Source organism: Microtus oregoni, unplaced genomic scaffold, assembly GCF_018167655.1.
Source record: "Microtus oregoni isolate MIOR12 unplaced genomic scaffold, Mior012 000047F_ref0000412, whole genome shotgun sequence".
Lineage (NCBI taxonomy): Eukaryota > Metazoa > Chordata > Mammalia > Rodentia > Cricetidae > Microtus > Microtus oregoni.
The window spans coordinates 15447810-15465280 of NW_024543221.1; the positions used below are offsets into that span (position 1 = coordinate 15447810).

Here is a 17471-nt window from a genome sequence, read left to right on the forward strand (position 1 = left end):
TCTCTGAGTTCAAGGCCAGCCTGGTCTACAAAGTGAGTTCCAGACCGCTAGCATTGTGACACAGAGAAACCATGTCAAAAGTATGGGGGGGGAATAAACATGCAAACCATATGGATTCAGATTATTTTTCTTGAGACTGTTTACCACCAGACTAAATTTACTCTGCCGGCATTGACAAGTGAACCTTTAAAGTTAGTAGAACTGGGACAAAGACAGGGTTCAGCAGCTAGTTCTCCACGGTACAGTCTGGTTGGTGACCCTTTACTGGACTAAATCACATGAAGTAATCCAAAATCCAAGGCCCCTTTTCAGTACTTACTGAAACCACAGCCTCACTTTTATATATGACTGTGATCTGTTTAGTCTCAAAAGCTCTTATTTGCTCTAAACCAGTATTTTCGCACATACAGACTGCATTATTATATGTCAGCATGTTACATTATAGCTTATTGGAATCTCTTCTTTCTTAACATGAGTATTTGATATAAACTGTATTGTCATTTTCGTTCTGTTAAAAAATTTTCTTCTTCTGAGTTGTTCTTTCCCCCTCTTTAGCAATGCACTGTTCGATTACCAAATACTCGGAAGATTTCTAGATCATGTTCTCTGTCTGATTGTTAATTCAGTTCCGTTGTGATAGAGAACATAAACTATGTGTGGTTTTGCTTGCTTGTTGTATTCTTTTGTATTCTCTTTTCTTTCTTTCTTTTTTTTTTGGTGCCAGGGAGTAGACAGAGCTCTGAGAGTGCGTGGCAGGAGCTCTACCATTGAACTATGCCTCAGTTCCCCCACCCCCTTTTTGAGGCGGGGTTTTTACTGAGGTGCTTCAGCCGGCCTGCACATAAGTTAGTTTTTAACTGTGATCCTCTTGCCTCAGCCTGAGCATCTAGAAATACAGACTTATACCATCAAACCTGTCTGACTTCAGTTCTTTTAAATTCACTGATGTTTATACTCTCGAATAGTCTTAAGACACTTTAAAAATTATTTTTCATTGCTGTGTGTCTAAGAGAATCAATTTAAGAGATGGTTCTGTAGCTAAAAGCATATGCAATTCTTCCAGACGGCAGGTTAGGTTGTTAGCACCCAAACCACCTGTGACTCCAGCCCCAGGTAAACAACATCTTCTGCCCTGCGCACCCACTTATGTGGACACATGAAATAAAAAAAAGTAAAGAGAAAGTTTGTGAAATTACTGAAGTATTTATTAGTTGTTGGAGGGCTATTTGGTGTTGCTTTTGGGGGTAGTTTTCTATTAAAGCACTTGTTTGTGTTTTTCTTTTTTTTTTTTTTTTTTTGAGACAGTCTTAAGCATTAAGCCCAGGCTGGCCTCAAACCTTGAACTGATTCTTTTGCCTCTTCCTTCCGCGTGACGTGATTATTGGTATGTGCCACTCTGCCCAACCTCCAAATGCTTGTTAGCCATTTTTATTGTTAACTGTTTTAAATTATCTGAGTTGCAGTCCTCCTGCCTCGGCCTCCTGAGCGTTGGTTGGAGGCACATGCGGTCTTGCCCAGCCTTCCATTTTCAGTTTGAATGGGAGTCACAGAGGTGCTTCTCTTGTGTAAGTCAGTGTTTGCTGTTTCTGCCTGGAGCCGCAGGTTTGTGATTAGTTCCTCCTGTGCTTTTTCACTAGGTCTGAGGTCTGGCAAACTCGGGGAACAGTGTGAAGCAGTTGTCCGCTTTCCTAGGCTTTTCCAGAAGTACCCATTCCCTATTCTCATCAATTCAGCGTTCCTAAAGTTAGCTGATGTTTTCAGAGTTGGGTAAGTCTTTGTAATGCCTGGCGTCCTAAAGAACATGTTTTGTGCTCTCTTTCCTTCTGGCCCATTAGGACCTCCTGCCACTGAGGTACTCTTGGTAGATGCAGATTGCATTGCACCGCACTTTGGTATGAGATTTAATGACATTTTTAGCAAAAATAAAAACCAAGGTTCAGAAAGTAATTTATTGTTTTTTTAGGGAACAAGATAAATCAGAACAACCTTATTCTAATATTGTATGTATATTTTATAAGAATCTGTGGGGTTTTTTGTACAGATTGTTTTAAGAAATTCCTATCTCATTTAGTGGTTTGCAGCATGAGATGCATGTGTGTGCAGTTTTTGAACTATGTAAGCAGCACTGAATAAAGGCTCGTTTCCTCGTTTCTGTTCCCACGCTTACCTCTCCCACTCCTTTCTCCTGTTGTCTGTGCACTCATTTGCCCGTATGTGTGTCAGGTCAGACCTGAGCAAGGAAGGTAGTGATGGGTTACCTGGGCGAGGAGGGCGGCCAGCCGTGCCCTGGCCTGGCATTACAGCAGTGCTGCGCTATTGCAGCTGCTTTAGGTTGGGATCCGTCAGGAACGGTTTAGTGCTCTTAGTGGTGAGGCAGTGACAGGCTGGAAAGCAGTGCCGCTCGTACTGCGCTGACCCTGTTACCCCTTTCCTAGAGTGAGCTCATTTCCTCCTCTGTGTCTTCTAGAAACAACTTCCTGAGGCTGTGTGTTCTCAAAGTCACCCAGCAGAGTGAAAAGCACCTGGAGAAGATTCTCAACGTGGACGAGTTTGTGAAGAGGGTCTTCTCAGTGATTCATAGCAATGACCCCGTGGCAAGAGCCATCACTCTCCGGTACTGTGTCACTGTGTGATCAAAGAAGCGTGGTAACCGTCCCTACCTGTAAATCCAGGTCCACATCTGTAATGCTGTTTTGGTTGTAAATTGCCTTGCTCGTGCTTCAAGCATCCCACTATGTAGGAGCTCTGACGTAAGAACGAGGTGGATTTCAGTACAGCAGAGCCTTGGCGCTTCTGAGCGTCTGGAGTTCCTCAGGCAGGCATTGAACTTGGCCTCCCAATAGCTGGGATTCCGTGTCTATGGCACCATGCCTGTCTTCGTTCTTTCAGTTCTATTTGTATACTCACATGTATAATTTGAGGGAAATTTTTGGAACTTGGTTAGTTGAATTATCAGTCTCCTTTCTAGCTTTCCCTGCCCATACAGTCCTCCTTGTAACCAGGATGTCACTACCTCCCTGAGTTTATTTTTCTGGATCAAAAATTTTTACTTCCTTGTTCAGAATTAGTTGCTTTGTCATTCTTCTGCCTTTTGATTAAGTCGCTTATCATGTGCTATTTTAAAGTCAGTTCTTGGTGCTGGAGATGCAGCTGTCTTGGTAAAAGTGCTTCCCTGTCCTTCTGAAGCTCTGGGTTCAATTCCTGGCTTCACAGACCTTCCTGAAACTGGGTGTGGTGTGCACAGGGTCACCCCAGCACTCGGGAAGTTGAGGCAGGAAGTTCAGGGTCATTACACTTAAACAGTAAGTTTAAGAGCAGCCTGAACTATATGAGACTCCCCCTCAAAAGATTGAGTGTTACCTTTAAGAAACCATCCAGCTTGCTGGACGGTGATGGTACACGACTTTAGTCCCATCACTTGGGAGGCAGAAGCAGGTGGACCTCTGAGTTCAAGGTCTACAGAACTAGTTCTAGGGCAGTCTAGGCTACACAGAGTAACTGTCTCAAAAACAAACAAACAAAAAACCCAAAACAAACTATCCAGTGTAGCATGCTTGAGGCAGTAAGTTCATCCCAGCATCACAAAACAGAAAAGGGCTGGGGAGCTGGAGACTGTAGCCAGTGGGAAACTTAAAATGAAGATATTGGGAGGATGGAGCTCTGAGTTTGAGTCCAGCCTAGGCTACATAGCAGGCGTCAGGCCAGAAAGACCCCATCTATCCAAAGAGAAAAAAGTTACTGTTTAGATGTATATGAATGATTGTCACATTATTTTTGTGTAATAAAAGGTTAGGAAGATTGTATCTCAATAGAATTGATAGAATATTGTGTAAATGAACAGTTTGTCTATATTAACACAGAAATGAATGTATTGTTAAAAATGATTGTGAGATTTTTATATGTATGTGAGTGCCTGTATGTATGTCTGTGTACCACATGCATGCCTGGTACCCTTTGGGCCAGAAGGGGATGTCCAATCCCCTGTGACTGCTGTTACAGTTTGATAGGACTTGAACTCAGGATCTTTTCAAGAGCAAGTGATGGGATCTCCTTCAGGTCCTTCCTGTTAGTGAGTACATCGTCTGTTACTTCAGAACAGTCCTCAAGGAACACTGTCCACAGTGATTATTTGGGAGGGGTCAGTGAGTTAAGGACTGGAGATACATGATGTTGAATTGTTCCCATGAGTATGTATGATTTTAGTTTTTATCAGAAGCAATGAAGGAGAATAATAGAATTCTAAAGTGGATTTTCCACCTCATTTGGAGGTAGTTTAAATATTTTGAGACAGTTGGCACTTGAGTGTTCACTCCATGTGCAGCCTTTCCTTCACTGAGTTCCAGCAGTTGGGCCCGTAGGGACTATTGCTGCCAATAAAATTGGCAATTTCTAGTAAACTTAAAAGAGATACATTTTATAGACATGGTGTAGGAGGGTCTTCTTTCTATGTGTTGTTTTCATTAGTTGAATAAAGAAGCTGCCTTGGCCTTTTGATAGGGCAGCCGTTAAGTGGGTGGAGTAGACAGAACTGGATTCTGGGAGCAAGAAGGCAGTGTGGCAGATGCCATGCTTCTCCTGCCCAAGATGGACGTTCATTAGACTCATGCTGGTAAGCCACAACCTCGTGGTGAACACAGATTAATAGAAATGGGTTAATTAAGATGTGAGAGTTAGCCAATAAGAGGCGAGAGCGAATGGGCCAGGCAGCAATTTAATTAATACAGATTTCCGTGTAGTTATTTTGGGCATAAGCTAGCCGGGTGGGCCGGGACCACCAGCAGCCCACTAGCCCCGGTTTAAGCCAGTCGGGCAGCAGGAAGCAGCCCACTCATTACTCGCCTGGCCCGCATCTGCCTACAACATAGACAAAATATCGCCTTGTAGTCTTCAAGAGTTGCACTTGAAACTTTTTTTTTTTGGTTTTTCGAGACAGGGTTTCTCTGTGGCTTTGGAGCCTGTCCTGGAACTAGCTCTTGTAGACCAGGCTGGTCTCGAACTCACAGAAATCCACCTGTCTCTGCCTCCCGAGTGCTGGGATTAAAGGCGTGCGCCACCATTGCCCAGCTACTTGAAACATATTAAGGAAAAGAAATTTGAGCTGAAATTTTGTAGTAGCCTTGGTGTTTGAAGAGCAGCAGAGGCCCTGTACCTGATCTGGAGACAGTCACTCAGTTGGGACCAGAGAGGCGCAGCTTGTACGCATCAAGGGTACTATGTATGGCTAGTGGCAAAGTCTCTCTCTAGAGAATAATTAATAGTCTTGAATTTTTTTCCACAAATTTCCAGAGAGTTATCTTTTGTCACATCGAGTTCCCCAGAGGAGCCACTGTTGTGACTTTCCCCTTAGGGAGCCTTATGTGTTCTTACAGCATGGATGTCTCTTAGTATAAGACGTCTCCCACTCAGCATTAACCCATCCGGGCATATCAGTAATTTTCCTCTTGGGGTGCTGGCAAGCTGAGACTGGTTCTCCCTTTGTAGCCCAGTCTGACCTGGACTACTACTGATCAGGAACTGCAGGTGTGCACCATTACAGAGTCATGCCTCTTTTGGTGATGAGTATTTAACATTGTATAACTATAGCCTAGTTTGTAGTCTGTTCTCTTGAAGAACACCTACATTGTTTCCAGTACAGCTATAAAGCTGCTACCAGCATTCAGCCTTTTTGTTTATAGACATTGCCTCCTGCATCCCAAACTGTCTTCATCTCAAATGTGGCTTTGTAGTCAAAGATAAGCTTTAACTACTGATCCTCCTGTTTCTGTTTCCCAGGTGCTGGGCTATAGGTGTGCACAACTATGCTGGATTATGCAGTGCCTGGGGGTGGGGTGGGGTCAAACCCAGGCCTTTGGGTATTGTAGGTAATCACTCTGCCACCTGAGCTCTGTCCCTAGTCCCTTGCACACCTTTCTGAGTAAAATCACAGGTTTTAGGTCTTATGTATTTGTTTGCTTTCTGTCTCTTAGACATTCCTGTGGTGCATAGGGGACTAAGTTTCTATTGCTCTGGTGGTGATGATCTGAAGCACTGGGTCATGTGCCTTTGGCCAATCATAAAGTGTGCGTGGATGTTTTATTCTTTCTACTCTTTTCTCTTTTGGGAAGCCCACCACTCAGCTCCCAAACAGTCACACACAGAGTCTCGGTGTTACTTGTAAACTCCCGGCCTTTGCTTGGCCTTTTTCTATCTCATGCCGACTACCTTTTGTCTCTGGGCTATTTCCTTGTCTCACTTCTGTGTACCTTACTTTCAGTCTTGCTCTGTGTCTTGCTCCTTTTCTTTCTCTCCAGATTTCTCCTTCAGTATATTCTCTCTGCCTGCCAGCCCCGCCTATCCTTTCTCCAGCCTCGCTATTGACCATTCAGCTCTTTATTAGACCATCAGGTGTTTTAGACAGGCAAAGTAACACAGCTTCACAGAGTTAAACAAGTGCAGCATAAAGACAGCACATCTTTACATTGTTAAACAAATGTTTGTAACACACCTTAAAGTAATATTCCCAAACAAAGAAGTGTCTGTTCCTGCCTTTTGGCCATTTTCCTTTGTTAGATTGTTTAGATTTTGTGGTGCTGTTTTATTTTAGATTGCAGATGTTTTGTTTCCTTTTGTATCTTGCATACCAGTCCTTTCACATGACTCTCTCACATAAATGACTGTTGCGGTCCTAACACACTGATGAACTGCCACAACTCTGTCTTGATGTAAATAGCACCACACGCATTTTCGTTTTTGTTTCTGTGTAGTTTTTGACAGGGTCTCACTTGTAGCCTTGGTTGGCCTGGAACTTGCCACATAGACCAGGTTAACCTTGAACTCTTAGAAATCTACCTCTTTCTGCCTCCAGATTGCTAAGATTAAAAGCGTGTGCTACCATGCCCTGCCAACTATTTTCTTAAAAAAAAAAAAAAAAGACAAGAAATGTGTGTGTGTGTGTGTGTGTGTGTGTGTGTGTGTAGTACGTACTGCATATGAGTGTGCACTTACACATGCCATGATGCATGTATAGAGGTCAGAGGACAACTCTTAGAAAACTGGTGCTCTCGTTCCACCGTACACGGGTTCTGAAGATGTGCCATCTCACCTGCTTCCATATGACTTTCTCATTGAAAAACAATTCAGTAGCATTAATAGGATTGTGTTAAGGAAGAAACCAAACTCTGTAGAGGACAGATGTTAATGAATGTGTTCTCTCTGAGGATGTCCTTGCAAAAGGTTTTGTTTCATGTGGTTGTTTTGTTTTTTTTTTTTTTTTTTTGACCTTTTTTTTTTTTGACTTTTTGAGGCAGGGTTTCTCTGTGTTGCACTGACTGTTCTGGAACTTGCTCTGCAGACCAGGCTTTAGACTCAGAGATCCACCTGCCTCAGCCTCCTCAGTGCTGGGATTAAAGGTGTGTACACTACCACTGCCTAACTTGGACTTTTTATTTTGTGCTAATAGAAGACAGATTTCAGGATTCAGTTCTTTTCTTCTACCACGTGGGTCCTAGAGACTGACTTCATGTTGCCAGCTATGGTGACAGGTCCCCACTGAGCTGTTTTTTCTAGGCTTTACTTTCCTCACTATTGCAAATACTGGCTTGAACTGCAGGGGGCATCCTCCACCTCTGGAGAAATCTTGATGTGGTAGTTTACAAAAGCATCATGCTGATATTCATTGATGTGGGATAAAGAAGCAGGCAAGTCTGCTGACTTTGTGATTCTGCTTAATAGCAGATACTTTGTGTTCCTAATATTTTGTTAAAGTGGATTTCTTTATGCAACATTGGAAGATTGACATTTGGATGCTTTAATAATTCAAAAGGTTCTTTTTGGGCTCCGATACCTGAGATGTACTTCAGAGTGATTTTTTGGAAATGTGGCTCTATGTGTCAGAGGCAGGGGAAGAGGGCATGTTTCTCAGTGGTGGGGCACTTGCCTAGCTTGGGTGAAGCTCTGAATTCTAGTACAGGGCCAGGAAGGAAGGAGGGGAAGGGGGATGGGGAAGGAAGTTTAGCTTATGTGAGGTGAGCTATTTTAATATTTCTGTTGTACTTAAGCTTTTGGATGTGCTTAGATTTGAGTTGTTGCTAGATTCCTAAAGTCAACCATTTTAGCCTGAAGTTTATAGAATGACCTAAACTTTCTGAGTCGATATCTAGCTTGCCCTCCTTTTCCTTCACTGTATTTCTGATCTTGGGTTTCTCTGTTTCTGTAGGATGCTGGGAAGTCTGGCGTCAATCATCCCTGAGAGGAAGAATGCCCATCACAGTATTCGGCAGAGTTTGGATTCCCATGATAATGTTGAAGTCGAAGCGGCTGTTTTTGCAGCCGCAAACTTCTCTGCACAATCAAAGTAAGTCCAGGCCTTTTAGTAATTTGTCTCCCAGGGGAGTTTTTGAAAGAATAATCAATATCTGTAGTCATTAAAGGATAAAGACATCTAAATGATAAGGTGTGTTTTCCAAGAAGACTTCAAACATATTAGGGAAGAAAATACAAATGTTGGTCCCAAAAAGACAAGGTCTTCGTAGCCTGGTTTGGGGAAGATGCAGTTGATAGCTTTGATGTCTACTGAAGAGCCTTCCACAAATACATCCATGATCCAAAATGGCTACTTTCTGATTGTCTTCTATTGCTCAACTATAAACTGACATTTTCAGGATATCATATGCTATACTTCTGTCTTAGAACAGGGTGTGTGTTGCATGAATGCCTGTGTGTACATGTGTATGGACTAGAGGACAACCTCAGGGTTGTCATAGTTCTTAAGTGATGTTTACCCTTTTGTTTTGAGACAGGGCCATGCGGGCCAGCCAACAGTTCCAAGGATCCTCCTGTGTGCCTTTCCCAACATTTACTGTTTTAGCTGGTAGAGTGAACCTGGGCAAGCAGGATCAGACTAAAGACTCATACAATAACCAACTCTATTCAGAGTATCAGACAATTTATATTCTGAGACTTAAGAGTCACCTGAATAAAGTGCAATCACAAGGACAAGCTGCACGTGACAAAACATGTTTTTCCATAGAGGCCTGTAAATAACAACAGCTGAAGTGAGCTCACTCCTACCTGCCCACTAGTTCCTATTATACACTCTGAGGCTCACTATTAATTACAGTCTGTTTAGACGATGGCTCAGGCTTATTATTAATTTTTACATCTTAAAGTATCCCATTTTCATTAATCTATGTATTGCCACATAGACATGGTATTACATCGTATCTTGCTCCTATGGCGGCTTCTGGCGTCTCCCAGTGTCTCCCAGACTCTTCCTTCCTATTTCCCTGTATTCAGTTGCCCACCTAGTTATATTCTGCCCTGCCATGGGCCAAAGCAGCTTCTTTATTAACCAGTGGTAAAAAATCATATTTCCAGCATACAGAAGGACATCCCACATCGGCTACCCACTAAACCTGGGAGGAGTGTGAAAACATTCCAAGAGCAAATTCTGTGTATTGAAGAAACTGGGGTTATAAGGCTCTTGTCTTGTTTTCTTGGAGTTTTCACACAAGTACTCAGAATTCCTCTCACACGACTCCATTCTTGGACTGTGTCATAACACCCTGTACTAGAATTGTAGGCATACCATGACTGGCTTTTTTTTAGCGTATCTTTAGGGGGTTTAGCTCAGATCCTCAAGCAGGACAGTAACCATCGGAGCTATATCTCCAGTTCAGTAGTATTTATTTATTATTATTTATGTGTTGTATGCCATATGCATGCAAGTACCTATGGAGGCAGGAAGAGGGCATCAGATCTCCTGGAGCTAAAGTCATGGGTGGTTGTGAGCCTCATAATGTGGGTGCCAAGAACTGAACTAGAGTCTTGTGTAAGAGCAATAAGTTCTTTTAACCATTGAGCCATCATAATTTTGTTTGTTGTTTTCTGAGACAGAGTCTCACTATGTAGCTCTGATTGTCCTGGAACTCAAATATATAGACCAGGCTGGTCTTAAACTCACAGAGATCCTCCTGCCTCTGCCTCTGCCTCTGCTCTCAAGTGCAAGGATTAAAGGTGTCAGTCTCTATGCCCAGCCTTGCACTGTCTCACCTGTCTACCACAGGACAGTTTGGGGTCAGGCAAGGGGCTGGAGATTGACACACACACACAGACAGAGACACTCAGGTCATCCTTGAAACAAGAGTGCCCCTTTTATTGTGTTTCATGGCAGCTTATAATAGGGCTCTCCTTGACTAATGGCCACACCCTAACTCTTGGGATTTTTCACTTGCAAGTCCACCAGAAACCACTCCCCTGCCATCAGGGGAAACCACTCTCCTGCCATCAGGGGAAACCACTCTCCTGCCATCAGGGGAAACCACTCCCCTGCCATCAGGGGAAACCACTCTCCTGCCATCAGGAACTCATAAGGGTTTTGTGCTCAGAGCAGCTGCAAGCATAAAAAAATCAAGTTGTTTACTCTGGCAGGTAAGGGGTCACAGAAAATTCAGGGTCTGAGGGTCTGCATTCCCCAACACAGCCTAGCCCTATAAATTTAAAAATAGAATGTTTACTATGGTATTATTACCATGTTGGACTTATTTGTAATAAAAAAAATATGTCGATAATCCCCTGACTGATAACCAAAACTAACTTTTTCTTTTTTTAAAAAATATTTATTTATTTATTATGTATACAATATTCTGTCTGTGTATGCTTGAAGGCCAGAAGAGGCCACCAGACCTCACTACAGATGGTTGTGAGCCACCATGTGGTTGCTGAGAATTGAACTCAGGACCTTTGGAAGAGCAGGCAATGCTCTTAACCACTGAGCCATCTCTCCAGCCCTAACTTTGTTTTCTGAAGACCATTTCTGGTGATATGTATGAAAGGCCATGAACACATGCATTCATTTCTAAGAACTTAGCTAAGAATGAACACGGTGCACTGATAACCTTCAGGGGAGCTAATTGTACTGTTATTTATATGGTAAATGTTTATTTTTATGGCTAGGCATCTCAGAATATATACCAAAGGTTTGTCTCTGTCTGTACTTTTTAAAAAGTTTATTCTTTGACAGCTTCATCCATGTATACAGTTGCTTTGGAAGAGCAGCAAACGCTGAACTGCCCGTCCCATCCCCATCTGTTTTTGTTACTGATGGTGAGTGAGTGATAGAGCAAGAACTTACATTGCATAGGGGCTGTGCTGTGAACACTTATCTTCTGATTAACACTGCCAGGGCAATTGCTCATCCAGTGGCTCCAAAGCAGCTTCTAAGTTCAGTCTGAGTTGGGAGAAGTAGATAACTTAGTGATTAAATTTATGTATGAGGGTCGTTTTCAGGTAAACATTTATTCATCCCAGATAGGACCCTGGTGACAGACAAAAAAATATTTCACAGACAAAAAAATAGTTTATTGGGATTACCTGTATGAGTGAAGGGATTACATACAAGAGCATAGGTAACTCGACTAGCATCCCCCAGAAAGCCCGCCCAAACTAGGGTGATGGTTCAGGTAAGCTGCATCCCTGGAGCATCCTGTGCCTGAGCCAGTAGGAGATCCAGCGAGTTCTGCTTATATAAACTTGATGTGTGCTTATGAATTTCCTGAGTTTCAGGAACTTCCTGATACTTGTCATTTGTATGCCTCCTGAGCTTTGTAAGTTTTGTTTACTTTCTTAGTCTTAAAAACAGACTGTTTCAGTTCAGAGGAAATCACTATATAACACTATTCTCAGTTAAGATATACTTGTGTATAATAGGAAATCCTGAAGCACTTATGTATCAGAGTGTAAATTAAGAAAATACATAATTTTTAGATCAGTTTTTGTCTCTTGGAGAAATTGAGATTATGGTTTTCTTGAAGATTTGAGATCATGTATCTCCATCAACATTGGTGGCTTTGTACTATTTCTGTCCGTTCTAGGTATTGCTGAAATCAGAGTAATGTTATATTTAACCTGGCATGGAGGTGTATGGTCTTTAATCCCAGACCATAGGAGGAAGAGGCAAGTGATCTATGTGAGTTCAAGATCAACCTGGTCTATAGGGCAAGTTCCAACCATCTAGAGCTACATAGTGAAACTCTATCTCGAAAAAGGAAGAGGAGGAGAACTTATTTAATCTGTGCTGCTGCAGCTGCATCTCACTTGCCCTCAAAGGGTTAAGATTGTGTGCTGTAGAAGAGTTCTTCCTGGCTTGGAAAGGAGGAACTGGCCAGCTCCAGGTACTTTTAGGGTTGAGGTGAACATAGTCAGAGTACTGACATCTTCCAGTCACTAGCTAACGAGCCTGGCTTTATCAGAAAGGGACAGCTGTCCATCCCACGGCCACCAGCCCACTGGTATGATACAGGGGTGTCTGCCCTGGTTGTCAGACCTGATTTGGTGGGGACATGGTGGGGTGTACAACTAGGCCAGAACATCAGGTGACTTCTTTAGTCTCAGCAGTTTTGTTTTAGTATTGACACTGAGAGTTTATTATTAGACCCAAAAAGGAAAATCAGCAGTCTCCTACTCTGCAGTGTTTGGGCTCAGAGGGCTGAGCCCAGACTTTTAAAGTTTGGAGTGTTATAAAATGTTTGTGTAGTTACTTCATATCCACTGTCGCTGCTCAAGAAGGGGTGGGACCTGGGAGAATAGAGCCGATAAATTAGGTGGACTGAGTCTCTTGCAATGGCCAACTTTATTCCGAGCTCCACACAGTTTATACCCTGAGGGTTAAAAGTCACCTGAATAAAGTTCTCATGAGTTCAAGCTGTGTACAATCACAAGAGTGAGTCGTACTTGGCTAAAGCCTCTTCCTCCATAGAGGCACATAAAGGATAGTTTAAACATCTAATTGAATAACAATGGCTGGCAATCTCAACTCCTATCTACTACACCTGGGAGGAGCATGCAACCACATTCTAGAAACAATTCCATGTTTTCAAGAAACACATCTCAAGACTCTTGTCCTGTTTTCTTGGTGTGTTCTTACACGTGCTCAGAATTCTCCTCATGAAACTCCATTCCTGAACCATGTTCCAACAGCCCACCATATTTAGATATCGTTCTAAACACTAGTAACAGATTTTTAAAAAATCAAAACTTTGGTAGCACAGTTACAATTAACTGGTGCTGTGGCCGTGGCCCCACAGTGGCCCCACGGGCTGCTGCAGGTCTGAAGCGGTGGCCAATAGCCAAAGCTGAGCAAAGAAGGGCTCCTTTATACTCTGAGACAGTGTCTTACTGTGTAGTCCAGGCTGACCTCAAACTCAGGAACGTCCTGCCTCAGCTCCCAATTACTAGAACTTCAGTGTGTTTGCTTTCATCTGGCCTGCCGCTACATTCTTAAAAACATGTGTTTGTAGATCTTACTCTATTAGAAGTTAAAGGAGCTGATTTTTAAAATGTTTACCCATCTGAAGATACACAATAGGTTAATATAAAATATCTTTGTGAAACTTTATTAAAAAAACATTTTGTGAGAAAAGTGTCCTTAACATTTTTACAAATTTCTTTAAGGCCTGGCTAAATTCTCATTCATCTACTTCTGCAGTACTATCTGTCAAAATACGTTATTTTGATTTAAAGTATGTGAAGAAAATCCAGTCTCCCAGATTGTAGTGGAAAAAGGAGAGATTTATGAAGGCCTTCCTAGGGTTGTGTGTGATTTAATACCTTGTGAGTTGGTCTGCTAGGAAAAATGGTTCACTTGTGTTACTCAGGTTTTGCAGATGTCCCTCGTATAAGCACTGCATTTGTGAAGAGCACCATCAGTTTCTAAACTTTCATGCTTGTGGTGAAAAGTACTTTTTCTGTAGTTGTAATTTTTGCTGAAAGCTAAAGTACTGTAATTGACATAAAAGATTCTCTTGTTATTTGCCTAAAGTTACCAGCTAACTTTATTTTTTTTTAAATATTTATTGATTTATTATGTATACAATATTCTGTCTGTGTGTATGCCTGCAGGCCAGAAGAGGGCAGGCACCAGACCCCATTACGGATGGTTGTGAGCCACCATGTGGTTGCTGGGAATTGAACTCAGGACCTTTGGAAGAGCGGGCCATGCTCTTAACCTCTGAGCCATCTCTCCAGCCCACCACCTAACTTTAATTCATCTTCCCAGAGAATTCTTTGGCCAAAAAGGCAAGTCCCAGGAAAACAATATCATAACCCATACAGTTGGTGTTTACAGTACTGTGCCTGTAGTATACCACTGTGTGTTTTTGAAATTTAATGCAATGAGCTGTTTCAGTCTTGCTAGGAACATTACATAGAGCTGGCTGTGCTCTTGAGTGTGAGTGTGCAGGGAAGAACCGTGACTGTGGCACAGGTGCCGCCTTTGCATCAGGATTGTTATCAGTGGCGTTCACCAGACATGGTGGATGGATGATGCCAGCGTTGTTCCTGGGTAGACCATGAGATTGAAACAATTGTTACTGATTGTGAAAAATTCAACACAAAAAGTGTTTGTTGTCAAGAATGCCTGTGAAAGAAAATATTTTGAAGTCAGGTAGTACAGATTCTGAAAGTCCACAAGCATCCTAGCCCCCAACTGGAGACGGGCAGTGCATGATTTCTTCATGGTGTTTGCTTGCATGGATGGGGCGCCCTGCCACTTTACCCTGCTGTATTCGCACGTGTGTGCCTGGAGCTCACAGAGGCCAGAAGAGGTCATCGGATCCCTGGAACTGTAAACTGCTGGGTAGATTCCGCATGGACTGAGTTAGGAACTCCGTTTCATCTTTACAGCTTTTCTGTCTCTAGTATAACCACGGGCTGAGAAAACAAATCTTTCTCTTTCAAACCAGTGATTCTCCCTTAATCATAACAAAATACTTTGCAGATATGTTCTCTCTTACAAGAAGGTTTTGTTTAATTGTTTTTTTTTTTTTTTTTTTTGGTTTTTCGAGACAGGGTTTCTCTGTGGCTTTGGAGCCTGTCCTGGAACTAGCTCTTGTAGACCAGGCTGGTCTCGAACTCACAGAGATCCGCCTGCCTCTGCCTCCCGAGTGCTGGGATTAAAGGCGTGCGCCACCACCGCCCGGCTTTTTTTGTTTTTTTTTTTTGTTTGTTTGTTTGTTTGTTTTTTTTGGAGTTTTGTTTAATTGTGCAAAGAAAAGTTTGAGAAAAAGATTTCAGTTTAACCACAAAGCAAGGCAAAGTATCTGTAGGAAGTTTCTCTCTGGTGGGGCTGGGCAGCATCTGCCCTCCTGTAAAGTCCCAAAGACAGTCCTAAGTTCGATTTCACCAGAGTCCCCCGAGGAACCACTCAGCTTCTTGGGCTTCCTTACAGAGCCTGGGCCAGGGCGGGACAGGAGTGTGGTGGCCCCAAAGGGACCACACTGAAAAGTCTCATCCAGTGGGGATGGTGGTTTCCCCATACCTGCAGATGGAGTCTCCTGCCCCTAATCTTCTCCCTGCATACACTCTAGCCCCTTGCTGAGGCTCCAAGGTCATGTGCAGTTAGGACAGAATTGAGTGTAACTGGAAGTGGTGGTTGGGTGCTCAGATAAAGATCCCATGGCCTTCCCTGTCCCACCTTTCTAGAGGGATGGCAGCAGGCACAGCCGAATTCTTGAAGGTGGCAGCAGTGGCTGAGTGACAAAGCTGTACAACTTGGTATGTTTTCGCGCTGACAGGGAAAGCTTCCTGAGACCAAATCTTATGGAATGGCGCATACCAAGGCTGTGCAGGTTAGGATAGGTGATCTAAGATAACACAAGTGTGCCTCATCACACAAGACATTTCTAGGACCAGGAATGCAGCTTTAATGGTAGAAGCCTTGCTCAGTGTGTGTGAAGTCCTAGGTTCCATTTCCAGCACCACAAAATAACAAAGAACATTCTAGAAAACAAAAAGCACATGTGGCATTAGCTGCCAAGAGACGAAGTCTTCACATTGTCTAGTATGTAGAGAACTCCACTGTTGGTGTAAATTCGACAGACTGTACCTTAGCATCAGGGAATACTTTGCTTAGTCTTGCATTGACTGCAAACTGTACTCCATGTCCAGCACATCACTTAGCCAAGTTTAATTATATCTTTCCCATATTACATAACATTCTATCCCAAGTGTTCTTGGTATTAAGTTTTTTGGGTGATATTTCTGTTAGAGGCAAGAAGCCAAGACTTGGAACATAGTTTCTTTTAAGTCGTTTGGTGTCTGAAGATTCTGTCTGTGTTTCCTAGTGCATCTCAGCCACTTCAGTGCTAGGGACTGGCTCTTTGTTAAAGATGCATCCTCCAATGTGTGGTAGTAGTGACCTTCATTCTCTGAGACAAGGTTGCTGAGACTCAGACTGAGGCACCGCCCACAGGTCTGTATCTCTCCCTAGAGCAAGAAGAACGCTGCCAGGGCCTGCAGTCTCAGCTGTGATTTTGAAGTATTGCTTCTGTGATAATTGTGTTCTTTGCACTTATAAAACTTAATCACATTTAATTTTTTGATTTAATGTTGTTGCCAATTGTCTCAATGTTCTCTTTCCAAAGGGATTTTGCTGTAGGAATATGCAACAAAATCAGTGAAATGATTCAAGGTATGTACATTTTATTTGGTAATATGAAGAGACTTAATAGGCATCTTGTTAATCATGGTTGTTTGTGTTTATTAGGTATTTACTGTGCTAGTCATTATTTAAAATAATACTAAGTATCTTCTATATGCCAAAAATGCCTGAGGTGCGTAGGGTACAGAAATAAAGCAAGGCCCTTTCTGTCAGGTAACCTGAGTTCTAGTCAGGAGGTTAGGAGCTGTGTGAGCCATGACAGGTACAGTAGACCGAATGTATCAAGTGCTGAGAGAAAACTGGACGGGAGAGAGTACCAGGCATAGGTGACATGGTGGAAGGCAGGAGAACTTGTGCTTTACCTGAGCTGATCACAGAGCCCAATGAAAGGAAACCTGAAGGAAGGAAAGGATGTGACATGTGGAAGGGGGTAGCAGTGCAGTGGAACCCAGAGCCTAGGGTTCTGTCCAGTGACACCCTCCAGGTGTCACTGTAACTAAAATCAGGTCCAAATTCTGTATCATGACCTGGTTTCACCTAAATGATAGCTCATGTGTTAATCCCATTTTATCTTTACAGCATTCTTAAGGCACCTCTGGCTATTGCATTGTGTGTCTCAGGAACACTGTTCTCTTTGCCCTCTGATAAAGGGGCATTGCTGTGCCCTGCAGCTTGGTGGTGCCTTAGATCTTCCCACACAAAGGAAATCTGTTCAAGGTTACACAGCTCAAGAGGATCAAGCCTTTGGTCTTAAGTCTATTACTTTTAACCCTTGTGCTGTCTAGCCTCTCTAGAGTATGCTCTAGGAAAGCTTTATTTTATATGTAATTTAAAGGTGGACAATTTGTTCACTTAAATAATTTTTAAAAGGACTCAGAGAACAAGAGGCATAGAACTTTAGCCTGTCCCTTTATTCTTTTGTCTTTTCTTCCTTCACCAAAATGGTGTTCCTGTGAGTCTAACTTTGTGACACGAGAAAGAATTAGCCATTCACTGAGCAGGTTTTTGTATTTTATATGTAAGAGTGTTAGGCCTGCATGGATGTCTGTGCACACCT

At 42.7% G+C, this 17471-nt stretch overlaps 1 protein-coding gene across 2 annotated transcripts in view; it reads left to right on the forward strand.

Annotated features, from left to right (window-relative positions):
* Ints7 (integrator complex subunit 7) overlaps window positions 1-17471 on the forward strand; it is a 57447-nt gene that overhangs the window by 2461 nt on the left and 37515 nt on the right. For both annotated transcript variants that reach the window (XM_041635457.1, XM_041635456.1), the window contains exons 2-5: window positions 1638-1767; window positions 2468-2614; window positions 8195-8332; window positions 16398-16444. In XM_041635457.1, the coding sequence (XP_041491391.1) occupies window positions 1638-1767; window positions 2468-2614; window positions 8195-8332; window positions 16398-16444 (462 nt within the window). The remainder of the gene's footprint in view (window positions 1-1637; window positions 1768-2467; window positions 2615-8194; window positions 8333-16397; window positions 16445-17471) is intronic.